Source organism: Pan troglodytes, chromosome 12 (assembly GCF_028858775.2).
Source record: "Pan troglodytes isolate AG18354 chromosome 12, NHGRI_mPanTro3-v2.0_pri, whole genome shotgun sequence".
NCBI classification, from domain to species: domain Eukaryota; kingdom Metazoa; phylum Chordata; class Mammalia; order Primates; family Hominidae; genus Pan; species Pan troglodytes.
Window position 1 is genome coordinate 83,460,733 of NC_072410.2, and position 13,633 is coordinate 83,474,365.

The following is a 13,633-nucleotide window of genomic DNA, read 5'->3' on the forward strand; positions in this document are numbered from 1 at the left end:
GTAATCTGCATAGAAGTGGACTTCTGCAGTTCAAACTTTTGTTCAAGGATAAACTGTACGTGGAATGAAGAAACAATAAGGTTTTAGTTTCCATATTTCCTAAAATTCCTAGCAATTTTTAGGGAGAAAATTGGGGTAAGGAGGTTCTTTGTAGTTGTGGTTTAAAAAAAAAAAAGTATGTGATTGAGTGTATATACTTGAAAAAGATGAGAAGACCCAAAAGTAAATTTGACAGCATTCAGAAAGTATTGGCATTTGCTTGTAGGAGTTCTCAATCTGAGCATTGTTGACATTTTGGGCCAGATAATCCTTTGTTTTGGGAGGACTGCCCTGTGCATTCTAGAATGTTTAGCAGCATTGCTGGACTCTTCCCATTAGTTGCCAGTTAACACCCTTTAATCCCAAGTTGTGACAACAAAAAAATGTCCCCAGATATTGCCAAATGTCTCCTCAGGGACAAAATTGCCCCGGTCAAAAACCACTGGCTTATGTTAACTAGGATTTATCATATTGTCTATGTCTTTCCTTCCCGTACAAACTTGACATTCTCATCTAGCTCCCATTGCAAAGGGCCTGTTATTTGTATTTATATTATTTGATGATAACAATAATCATAGAACTTTAAGATGATAAAAGTTGAATAAACATGTAATGGTTTATAAGGGCAGGGTTTTGTTTTTTATCAAGAAGTAATAAAAATAATTGTAATCACGTGGCATGTAAAGCATTGTTTAAAAAAAATAGACACCATACATCATTGTGAATGGCTTGTTTCTTTAAATGCCATTTATTAGAAAGATTATTTTCATCAGTGCTTCTCTAAATATCATATATTAGTTACTATAAGCCCGTTAGCGCAGGTGTCTATGGTTAGTGTGTATTACATTTATAGAGGAAAAATGAGAGTATTTATGTTTAGAAATTAAAGGCTACATTTTAATTTTTAAAAATCTTACCATTTTTATTAGTGATCTTGAAAAAATAATTCATTATGTTTCTTTTTCTCTTAACTTTTATTTTAGTTTTGGGGTACATGTGCAGGTTGGTTCTGTAGATAAATGGTATGTCACGGGGGATTCATGTACATATTCTTTTGTCACCCAGGTAATAAGCCTAGTACCCAATAGGTAGTTTTTTATCCTCACCCTCCTCCCAACCTCAAGTAGGCCCCTGTGTCTATTGTTCCCTTCTTTGTATCCATGTGTACTCAGTGTTTAGCTCCCACTTATCAGTGAGAACATGTGGAATTTGGTTTTCTGCTCCTGAGTTAGTTTACTTAGGATAATGGCCTCCAGCTCCATCCTTGTTGCTGCAGAGGACACTATCTCGTTCTTTTTTATGGCTGCATATCCGTACCACATTTTCTTTATTCAGTCTACTGTTGTTGGGCATTTAGTTTGATTCAGTATCTTTGCTATTGTGTTTTGCTATTGTGAGTAGTACTGCGATGAACATAACATGCATGTTTTTATGGTAGAACAATTTATATTCCTTTGGGTATATACTCAGTAATGGCATTGCTTGGTTAAATGGTTGTTCTAAGTTCTTTGAGAAATCCCCAGACTGCTTTCCACAGTAGCTGAACTAATTTACATTCCCACCAGCAGTGTGTAACCGTTCCCTTTTCCCTGCTGCCTTGCCATAATCTGTTATTTTTTGACTTTTCAATAATAACCATTCTGGCTGGTATGAGATGGTATCTCATTATGGTTTTGATTTGTGTTTCTCCAATGATTAGTGATGTTCAAGCATTTTTTCATATTTTTGATGGCTGTGTATATGTCTTCTTTTGAAAAGTATCTGTCATGTCCTTTGCCCACTTTTTAATAGAGTTGGTTTTTGCTTGTTAATTTAAGATTCTTACAGATTCAGGATATTAGATCTCGGTCAAATGCATAGTTTGCAAAAATTTTCTCCTGTTCTGTGGGTTGTCTGTTTACTCTGTTGATAGTTTCTTTTGCTGTGCCGAACCTGTTTAGTTTAATTAGATCCCATTTGTCAATTTTTGGTTTTGTGGCAATTGCTTTTGGCATCTTCATCATGAAATCTTTGCTTATGTCTATGTCTGGAATGGTATTTCCTAGGTTTTCTTCAAGGGTCTTTATAGTTTTAGATTTTACATTTAAGTCTGTAATCCATCTTGAGTTGATTTTTGTATATTGTGTAAGGAAGGGGTCCAGTTTCAATCTTCTGTATATGGCTAACCAGTTATCCTAGCACCATTTATTGAATGGGGCGTTCTTTCCCCATTGCTTCTTTTTGTCAGGTTTGTCGAAGATCAGATGGTTGTAGATGTATGGCTTTATTTCTAGGCTCTCTGTTCTGTTCCATTGGTCTATATGTCTATTTTTATACCAGTACCATTCTCTCTTGGTTCTGTAGCCTTGTAGTATAGTTTGAAATCAGGTAATGTGATGCCTGTAGTGTTGTTCTTTTTGCTTCAGATTGCTTTGGCTATTTGGACTCTTTTTTGATTCCACGTGAATTTTAGAATAGAGTTTTCTATAAATTTTAATTTTTGAGAATGTATCTACATGGCCTTTGTCTAATTAAATGATTCTAAAGGATATCCTTTTTCTTAGAAGGGCAACTTTTTAAGTTCAGATGAGCTATTTTAGAATCAATTCTGCTTATTCGAAATTCTAGTAAATGTAATACCGTTTTAGAGATGTTAAGTGTAATCTTTCATTGTTAGAAACAAATTATTTAGCATTTCAGAAGATGATGCCTAACATTCTGTTGCGTACTTTAATTTCAGGTTGGGCATCTTTCATTCCCTGGCCTCATTTAACAAAATCTTGTGGCAATCCCTTTCTCCTTTTTTACATGAAATATTTCATTTTCAAAAGAAATTTTTGAAAAAATATGAAAAAATACCGTTTTCATATCCATCCATCTGAATTGGTACATCTGAAGGGAAGATAATCAGTCAAGTCTCCAGTTCACCTCTGTTCTAAAGGGTGAAATATGGCCTCTGTATACCTGGATAGCCTTTCTTGTAATCATTTGACTTCTTGAGTTAGTTATCAGTTTTGTTCCTGACATGCTAGAGGTTCAGTTTTCACAGGGTTTCTCTAAATCATATTTTTTCAGCTTTTTCTTTTTCTTATGTTGGAGCCCTTGACAAATCTTATATTGGACATTCAGAGTATAAGTTTTCCAATATTCCTTTGTGATCACATTTAATTAGTTAGACTCTGTAAATAATTTCAAGGTGTGAATCTTCCTTGCAAATTAAAGGCAAATAATTAAATATTGGTATGTTTCCTACTCATGGAAATTATAATGGCACATCTGTAACCAAAAGAAACAGATGGAGTGGAGAGCATTTTTTTAATTAAAAAAAAATAAAGCTTCTGAAAAACATAAAATACTGTATGTTCACATAAGCATAAGTTATATAATTTTTCCAGTCTTAGTTAAATCGATTACAATTCAGATGGTGCCAAAAGTGAAACACAAACTAATATCCTACATCATCTATAAATGTCTATGTGTAGTTTTAAAAAATTATTTCAAAAAAATTCATAAATTGAAAAATAAACCTTAAAAGGCTTCTAAGCTCAACCATCATTAAATGATAGATGCAAGTGGTAATGTTTACACTGTTGTGTTTCCTTTCCCTTCAGAATTTCTCGATGTCCGAATAGATCCAGGATACTCAAGTGTACTTGATTCATCCTTGTAGAATGGATCTAGACAAGTCTGATGTTGCACATACAAATAAGAATATGTTACTAATTGTGTTTAATTTCATATGTATTTAGCCAAAGAAGTGCCCTTTCTAGTACAAATAATAATTTATGTTGTGAATAATAAAAATATTTTTTCACCTAATAGTTTGAGCTGCTATTGTGGTTTGCTTTTTTAAAAAAAAAATTTGCAAAATGCTGTTTTGCTTTCATTTTTACTTAAAATGAAGTATTTTTTCCTATTTGGGTAATTTTGTGGACCAAACTATGACTTGATTATCAAATGCTGCATATCATTGATTTTGTTCTTTTCTAGCCTCTTGTTGCTGTACCACATAGAATTCACTCAACAAGTAGAAACGTGAGAGAAGAAAAAACACGCTCAGAGATAAACTGTAAGTATATACTATACACAGTTTATGATTTAATGATAGAAAATAAGTTATAATTTAGTTACAGTTATTTTTGTTTTATTTCCTTCTGAATAGTTTTTCTTACTAAACACTGTTAAAGGTAAAGTTTAATTAGGGCAGTAAGAATTTCATTTTCCTTATTGTGGAATTTTTGGTGGCAGGATGGGATGTATTTATGTTGTTACTGTTTGGGAGGATAAGTTAATTCCTGGAATAAGCAGGGTAGAAGTAATTAAGGCAGTGCCGTAAATGCCTGTGTGCATGTAACTCACCTAGAGAGCTTGTTAAGTGCAGTTTCAGATTCAGTAGACCTGGGATGGGATCTGAGGTTCTACTAACAAGCTCCCACGTCATTCATGCACTCATGATCCAAGGGTAACAGAGAAATAGAGGTCTGCAAACTGCCCTAGCATCTGAGTAACCTGGAAACTTTTAAAAAGGGATTCTCAGGCACCACCTTTCCATAGAGTCCAATTCAGTAGGTCTTGGATTGGCCCAGAAACCTTTTAAAATAGGCCTCCAGTTATTTCTTAGGGGCAGCCAAGTTATGGGCCCACTAAGACAAGCCATTCATTCACATGGGATCCAATACTGTCAACTTATCAGTGATAAACTGCCAACAAGAATCCCTCGAACAATAGTGCCTTAACTTTTTTATTCTTTAGAAGCATTTATTCTCTGAATTTTGTTCTAGTGATACCTGGAAAGTATGGTGGGTTATATAAAACGCTCAGGAGTGGGATTTGGTACTTTGCTTGCCAGCAGTTAGTTGTGTGATCATATAAAATTATCTTTAAAGCTCCTGCTGAAGTCACATTTTAAATTTGCTAATTTCACCACAAAACTATTTTTCCGAAAATGGCATCCTTAGCATGTGAGAGCATTTCTCATATTTTAATATACAAAAAATAATTATGAAATATCTTTATCATTTCTTTAATATACAAAAAGTAATTAGAGGCCAGGTACAGTGGCTCATGCTTGTAATCCCAGCACTTTGGGAGGCCGAGGCGGGCGGATCACTTGAGGCCAGGAGTTCAAGACAAGCATGGCCAACATGGCGAAACTCCGTCTCTACATAAGCTACCAAAATTAGCCAGGCATGGTGATGTGCACCTGTAACCCCAGCTACTTGGGTGGCTGAGGTATGAGAATTGCTTGAGCCTGGGAGGCCGAGTTTGCAGTGAGTTGAAATCCTGCCACTACACTCCAGCCTGGGCAAAGAGCAAGATTCTGTTTGGAAAAAAAAAAAGTAATTAGAGGTGACTTGCAGTTAATTTAGAAAACTTTATATATTCAGTACTGTTGAAAATGTAATTTAAAGTACTCTCTATCTTGTTATCTCATTTTATTAAAAAATTACATTGTCAGTCCCTTTATAGCATAGTATTTCTGAATCACTCTGTGGTAACATATCAGTGATTCTCAACTTCTAAGTGCATATGCATGTGTATGCTATTTCAAACTAGATGTCTAGGCTGGGCACAGTGACTCACACCTATAATCCCAGTACTTTTGGGAGGTCGAGGCGGGTGGATCACTTGAGGTCAGGAGCTGGAGACCAGCCTGACCAACATAGTGAAATCCTGTGTCTACTAAAAATACAAAAATTAGCCGGGCCTGTTGGTGTGTGCCTGTAGTTCCAGCTACTGGGGAGGCTGAGGCAGGAGACTCGCTGAAACCTGGGAGGCAGAGGGCTGCAGTGAGCTGAGATCCTGCTACTGCACTGCAGCCTTGGCGACAGTGTCTCAATTGAAAGAAAGAAAGAGAGAGAGAGAAGAGAGAGAGAAAGAAGAAAGAAAAGAAAAGAAAAAGAAAGGAAGGAAGGAAAGAAAGAAGAACATCATATGAGAATTCATGGACACAAAGGGAAACAACAGACACTGGGGCCTGCTTGAGGGTGAAGAGTTAGGAGGGAGAAGATCAGAAAAAGTAACTATTGGGTACTAGGCTTAGTACCTGGGTGACGAAATAATCTGTACGATAAACCCCCATGATGCAAGTTTACCTATACAACAAACCTGCATATGTACCCTGAACCTAAAATAAAAGTTTAAAAAGTAAAAATAAAAAAGAGCATCATAAACAGTGCCGCAGACTGGGATGATTGACCAACAGTTATTTGAAGAGTAACTAGAAGATTCTGTGGCAGAGGCTTGTCATAACTTTAGGGAATTTGAAGAGAGCAGAAGAGTGATACCAGTGTAAGGTTTGAATCTCCATAGGGACTTTCTCCCTTTCTGGAAATGCATTCTCCATCCACAGAGTTCAGGTACAGTAATACTGAATACCTGCTATAGTCACGGCTTTTAGTAAGACAGCATCCTTGCACTCAGGGGTTGTACAATCTGGTGGGAGAAATGGGCATGTTCACAGGTGACAATAACACAAGGCAGATAGATGCACAAGACCGTCCTCATGTAATTTTATTACAGACCGCATTTTGGAATTTGAAGACAAGTATAGGTGAAAGCTGTTCAATAGGCCTTTATCAAGATGAGGTATATGTTAGTTTTGATACCTTACTAAAAGTTATTTTGTAATCTTTGATGTGTGATCAATTGTGAACAGTTAGGATGGACTCATTCTTAACCTACTTATCAGATCTAAGGGCCATTTGATATCTGAGCCATTAACAGCTTAAAAGCATATACACACCCAGACATAACTGGAGATATTACAGGGCTGTGTTTCTCAACTGTTTTTTTCCTTATGCCTCCTATTGCTAAATATTCAAATCCCATGGTCTTCTTTCATTGGTATTAACATTCACAATAAATTTACATACAAAGTTGAAATCAAACCGTTAGAAAAGTGATTATGCTTTGAAATCTCACTGTTTTCCTCACCTTGGTTGAGAAGTTTTGGTTTTGGCTGAAGCTCTTACTAGTTGAAATGTAATATATTTTTATTGTTTTGTATTTTTTCCTCTGCTTGTATCTCAGTGGACTTGAGGGTTTTACCCAGGTTATAAGATCAGAAAATGATAATGAGCTGTGGAAATAAAAGGTAAAGATACTGAAACATTCAATACATTAGAAAGCAAAGAAAAAAGATGAATGTAGTACAGTTAATCTGTGTCTACTCTGGCTAGTTTATACTTTAGCTGCAGTGGTTGTTTTTGGTTGTGTAGCAAACCCAAAATTTAGCAGCTTAAAACAGTAAACATTTTTTAAATCAACTCCCATATTTTTATTTTAAATCTTATAAGACAATATTATTGTCATTAACCATGGTCAATGTTAATTTGTATTTGTATATTTACCAATTTTTTGCTCTTCATTTAATACTGTATTTCTGTACCACTACTTATGGATCTCTTTTGATTAAATAATTCCTTTTAGTATTTCTTTAAGTCTGAAGGTATTGAATTCTCTCACTTTCTGTATATGTGCTCATATTAAACAATAAACATTTATTGTCTCTAACAGATTTTGAGAGTCAGGAATCCAGGACAGGTTAGCTGAGTGATTCTGGCTCAAGGTCTCATAAAGTTGCACACAGGATATCAGCTAGGGCTGGAGTCATCTGAATGTTTGACTGGACTGGAAGATTTACTTCCAAGCTCATTCACATAACTATTGGCCAGAGGCTTCACTTCCTTGCCAGGAGGCCTCTCTTGAGGGCTGCTCACAATGTGACTTCCTCCAGAGCAAGTGATCCAACAGAGAGAGCCCAAGACAGAAGCTTTATCTTGGAACTCATATAGTTACTTCTGCTCTGGTCTTTTGGTCACATCAGCCAATGCTGATCCAATGTGGAAGCATTTTGAATACCAAGAGGCAGGAGTCACTGGGGGCCATCTTACAGGCTGGCTTCCACAAGTACCCCGTATCAGCAGCTGTCTACCCACCTAAATAGTGAGTTAAGATCGTCTCAGCCAGGCACAGTGGCTCACGCCTGTAATCCCAGCACTTTGGGAGGCCGAGGCAGGCGGATCACCTGAGGTCAGGAGTTCCAGACCAGCCTGGCCAACATGGTGAAAGCCCATCTCTACTAAAAATACAAAAACTTAGCCAGGTATAGTGGCGCGCACCTGTAGGCCCAGCTACTCAGGAGGTCGAGGCACGAGAACCGCTTGAACCCAGGAGGTGGAGGTTGCAGTGAGCTGAGATCGCGCCATTACACTCCAGCCTGGGCAACGGAAAGAGACTCCGTCTCAAAAAACAAAACCAAAAAAAGATTGTCTGTGTTTTATTCCTGGTCACAACAAAGTAGCAAGTTAGAACCTGATTGTACACACATATAATTTTGTTAATCATCTTCTTTTCTTACTGTGGAAATGGCCTAGAATTAACAAATTAAGCTTTAGCGGTTAAGACTTTATTGGGCTTTTTCCAGCTAACATACAAATGGCCATCAGATACATGAAAATATCACTAATTGTAATATTACAATTAGTTCAACATCACTAATTGTAAAGAAAATGCAAATCAAAAAAGAAAAACCCCAATGAGATATCATTTCACCCTAGTTTAAATGGCTGTTGTTAAAAAGCCAAAAAATAACACATGCTGGTGAAAATGCAGAGAAAAGGGAATTCTTACATACTATTGATGGAAATGTAAATTAGTACAGCCACTATGGTAAACAGTATGGAGGTTCCTCAAAAACTAAAAATAGAACTACCATATGATTCAGAACTACTGGATTATGCATCCAAAAGAAAGGATATCAGTATATCTAAGAGATATCTACACTCCCAAGTTTATTGCAGCATTATCACAATACCCAGGATAAAGAATCAACCTATATGTCTATCAACGGGTGAATAAATAAAAGAAATGTAGTATATATACACAACAGAATATTATTCAGTCATAAAAAAATGAAATCCTGTCATTTGCAACAACATGGATGGAACTGGAGGACATTAATGTTAAGTGACTAGGCATGGAAAGACAAATGTCTCATGTTCTCATTCATATGTGGTAGCTAAAAAAGTTGATCTCATGGAGGTAGAGTAGAATGATGGTTACCAGAGGCAGGAAAGGGTAAGAGGTAGGTCGATGAAATGAGGTTGTTTCATAGGTACAAAAATAAAGTTAAATAGAAGGAATACATTCTAGTGTTCAGTAGCAGAGTAGGGAAATTAACAATCATTTATTGTATATTTCAAAATAGAAGATTTGGAATGTTCCCAAAACAAAGAAATGGTAAATGTTTGATGTGATAGATATCCTAATTACCCTGTTTTGTTCATTACACAGTGTACACGTGTATCAAAATATCGCATATACCACCGTGAATATTTACAATTATTAGTGTCAGTTTTAAAAATTGAAAACAAAGATCTTTGGAGATCAGTGTGTGGTTGATGGTAGCATTAAATGTCTTTCACCATGGAATAACTTTTTAAATTATTATATCATTGAGAATATAAAAACATCCTGGTTTTGGCCGGGCGCAGTGGCTCACCCCTGTAATCCCAGCACTTTGGGAGGCCGAGGCGAGTGGATCACGAGGTCAGGGGATCGAGACCATCCTGGCTAACGTGGTGAAACCCCGTCTCTACTAAAAATACAAAAAAATCAGCTGGGCGTGGTGGAGGGCGCCTGTAGTCCCAGCTACTCGGGAGGCTGAGGCAGGGAAATGGTGTGAACCCAGGGGGTGGAGCTTGCAGTGAGCTGAGATTGCGCCACTGCACTCCAGCCTGGGAGACAGAGCAAGACTCCGCCTCAAAAAAAAAAAAAAAAAATCCTGGTTTTACTTTTTTTTCTTTTTTAGTTGGCCAAGTGAAATTTGATCCACCCTTAAGAAAGGAGACAGAACCACATCATGAACTTGTAAGTAGTATAGCCTTAGAATGTTAGCACTGAAAATAAATGTTTTAATTTGTCTTTGTGTGATGTATTAGTACTGACCAAAAAAGCTAGTCATTAATATTTTCAAAAACATTCGAGGTCCCAGCCTGGTCAACATAGTAAGACCCTGTCTCTACAAAAAAATGTTGAAACTTAGTTGACATGGCGGTGTGTACTTGTAGTCCTAGCTACTGGGGTGGCTACGGCAGGAGGATCCCTTGAGCCCAGGAATTCAAGGTTGCAGTGAGCTATGATAGCACTACTGTACTGTAGCCTGGGTGAAAGTGTGAGACCTTGTCTTTAAAAACATAAAACAAAATTTTTTTTTAAATCGTGGGAAACAAAAAGGTAAGTAATTCTCAAATTCATAATAAATAAATCTGTGTTGCTGAATATTTTCAAAATTATTTTAGGAGAAACTTAATTGTTTTACCATTCTGTGATTAAATGTTTTTAATGCTGACTTTTAAATTTTTTTTATTTTTTATTTTTTCTGTTTTTGAGGGGCTTTTTAAAATGTGTTATTTTTATGATAAATGCCATGGTTTCCAAACATTAGAGTAGAGTCATATCTGTATAGAGTACTGAAAATTAGGGAGATGAGGCATACATAGTAAATGAAGTTTGTCATTCATTTAAGGCTTACTATAACTTTATGAATATACTTTGCATGATTCTTTTGTTGTTGTTTTATATACTCCTTTCCAGATAAATGATAATATATTAGATTCAGTCATAAAAGCAAAATACTTTTCATCTATTTGAGATGTTAATATTCTATAGAACAATAAAAAAATGAGACATTGGAAAATACAAAATTCTAAAGAAATTATTTTGCCAGAGTTCCATATGATGTCTGTTTCATTTTTTTATTTGCTATTTAATAATGAGAAGAAAATAACTGTTAATAAGTACTAAGGATTGAAGTAGGAGCTTTCTTCTTCAGTTTAATGCTTATTTTAACTCACTTGACTGAAGCATACAAAGGGTGTCATTAGCCTTTACCTTATAGTTACTCTAATTCAGTGTATCAGTGTGGAGGAATAGGATGTTAAAGAAAAAGTCTTAAAATGATCATATTGTAATACCAAAGCCTGACATTTATGAAGAGGGGTGGAGAAAATTAAGAAAAAGTAGTCATGATATTTATAAATGCTAATTGTGTTTTGTTAAGGCAGTTTGAGTTTATTTTTTGTTTCCCTTTGTAAGTTGGCATTGCCTGTATTTAAATTCTGTACTAATTTAGTAACTGCATTTTAGAGCAAAGTTGTTGCAATGTTGCTTTTTTAGAAGCTGCCTAATACAGTTTGACTTTCCATTTGCCTTAATAAAATTATATTAGCAGGACTTACTTCATTTGTGAAAGTTTCCCTTTGTGAATTTGTGGCTTTTAGTCTAAGCATAAATAACTTGGGTTTCTTGGTCTCTGCTAAACAGCCCGACAGTGATGGTTTTTTGGACAGTTCAGAAGAAATATACTACACTGCAAGATCTAATCTGGTATTTCTCATCTTCTGATTTTCTTTGTCAGCATTGTTTTAGTCTTAATTGTTTTCTTTTAAGATCAAACATTTTGTCCAATTAAAGCATTGTTTTATAAGTTGCTATCATTTAGCAAACTTCTATATATTAAGAATTGTAGCAGTTTTTTCCCATAACAAGTTAGATATATATATATCTACTCAAATATAATGCTGTAGTAATAAACATGCTTGTATTTTTTATGAAAAATGTTAATATTTAATTTTCTCATTCATATATTAGGGTTTTTTTTTTTTTTAAGAAATGGCATTTCCCTGTAAAAATGTCCAGTTTAATGATGTAACTTGTTTTAATGAACTAGAAACCACCCATCCACGTGTATATATATAAACAATTCATATGTTATATGGTACATACATTCATATGCATTACATATATAATATATATTCATATATCATGGTACATATATTATTCAGATAATATATGGTACATATATAATTTTTAAAGATAATTTATTCCTACATTAACAATGAAATCATTCTCAGATGAAGTTTTAATTTTTCAGCATTACTATCATGTCTGGTTTCCTTAGGACAAAATTTAGATTATAAAGCATTCCTGAAGTTATAAATACTGTCTTACCATTACATAAGAAAAAATGAGAAATTGATGCTATTAAATATTAAATAAATAATACTTTTAATAGTTGTTATTAAGTAAATAGTTCTTTCTGCTACTGTGGTTGGCGAGAGCCCCAAGTTACCCCCATATTTACTCCCAGATTCTACTTTTCTGACTTTTAAATGGAATTTTCCTTATCTTTCCTTCCTCTTTACCTTAGTAACATACATCTTTCAATTTTGATTGGCTTAAATTATTCTTTATATAAATTTTTTAATCTAGGACCTCTGACATTTGTAAAATATAAAAGAGATTTTAGACATAATTTCCCTTCTTTAGGGAGGTTGCTGTCCTATTGGACAGAATGTACTTAAACATACAAACTCTTACCCATGCAACAAAATACATAATGGCTTGCCAACATTTTGCCAGGTGGCAAGTGTTGATGAGGGAAGCTAACATACAATAGGTACTGTAGAGATGAGAGAAGGAGAAGAGCTCTGGGGCCCATGTGGCTTATCTGGCTTCTGGGAGGGACTAAGACTGATGTCAGTATTGTGTGGGAACATTGTAGATTCTTCAGGAAGAAAAGGGACAGATGCTGGCTCTGTTTCACAGCAATTGGAAACAGTTGCCAGCACAGACCACAGGTTTGAGAGATGTCAGGAGGAGAGGTGAGATTTTGAAATTATCATACTAATCTCGGATTCCTTTAAAAAAAAAGTAGATTTAAATTATCAAAGAGGAAGTGATAGATGAAGCCATGAAATTGCATGTGTTCCCCATTGTTAAATCTGAAGAAACAGTGCAAAAAACTGGTTACCTCAGTGGATGATGCCTATGTTTAACATTCAGGTAGAACCAACATTGGAAGTAGGGAAGAAGCAGTTGAAAAGCTAGGAGAGCCAGTAAATGCACTGTCTCAAAATAAAGAGGGAATGTGTTCAATGGCATAAAGAGACAGAATGTGTGAGGATTGAGAATTAACCCATAGGGGCCAAGTGAGATAGAATGTCTGAAGAAAACACAGTCGGTGCTTGCTGGATTGAAAATGTTTTCAGAATTACACACGTAGGCTAGAATGACAATTAGTGAAATTTATTGCAGAAATAAAGACAACACAATCAAATTTTTTAATTGACTCTAGTATTTATTAATATCCTCCATGTAGAAAAGATAACAACAAAACTGGAAACATAATACTTTAAAATTACAAATACTCAGCCGGGCACGGTGGCTCACGCCTGTAATCCCAGCAGTTTGGGAGGCCGAGACGGGCGGATCATGAGGTCAGGAGATCGAGACCATCCTGGCCAACATGGTGAAACCATGTCTCTACTAAAATTACAAAAAATTAGCTAGGCATGGTGGCATGTGCCTGTAGTTCCAGGTACTCAGGAGGCTGAGGCAGGAGAATCCTTGAACCTGGGAGGCAGAGGTTGCAGTGAGCCAAGATTGTGCCATTGCACTCCAGCCTGGCAACAGAGCGAGACTCCATCTTAAAAAAAAAAAAAAAAAAAATTACAAATACTCTTTTCTGTGCCACATGTGGAACTAGCCTAGTAACTTGAATAAGTTACCATATTATGGCTTTGTTCCCTGTAACTGCTCCCACCTTCAT

The 13,633-nt window shown here is 35.7% G+C and overlaps 1 protein-coding gene across 13 annotated transcripts in view; it reads left to right on the plus strand.

Annotated features, from left to right (window-relative positions):
• MAP4K3 (mitogen-activated protein kinase kinase kinase kinase 3) overlaps positions 1-13,633 on the plus strand; it is a 187,367-nt gene that overhangs the window by 117,673 nt on the left and 56,061 nt on the right. For 9 of the 13 annotated variants that reach the window (XR_010149572.1, XR_010149573.1, XM_016948387.3 and 6 more), the window contains 3 exons: positions 4,009-4,087; positions 9,833-9,891; positions 11,347-11,409. Coding sequence is in view for 10 of the 13 variants with exons in the window: in XM_016948387.3 (XP_016803876.1) it covers positions 4,009-4,087; positions 9,833-9,891; positions 11,347-11,409 (201 nt within the window). In the remaining 3 variants the exon portion in view is untranslated. The remainder of the gene's footprint in view (positions 1-4,008; positions 4,088-9,832; positions 9,892-11,346; positions 11,410-13,633) is intronic. The other 4 variants (XR_010149574.1, XM_016948391.3, XM_016948393.3 and 1 more) reach the window with 1 other exon arrangement.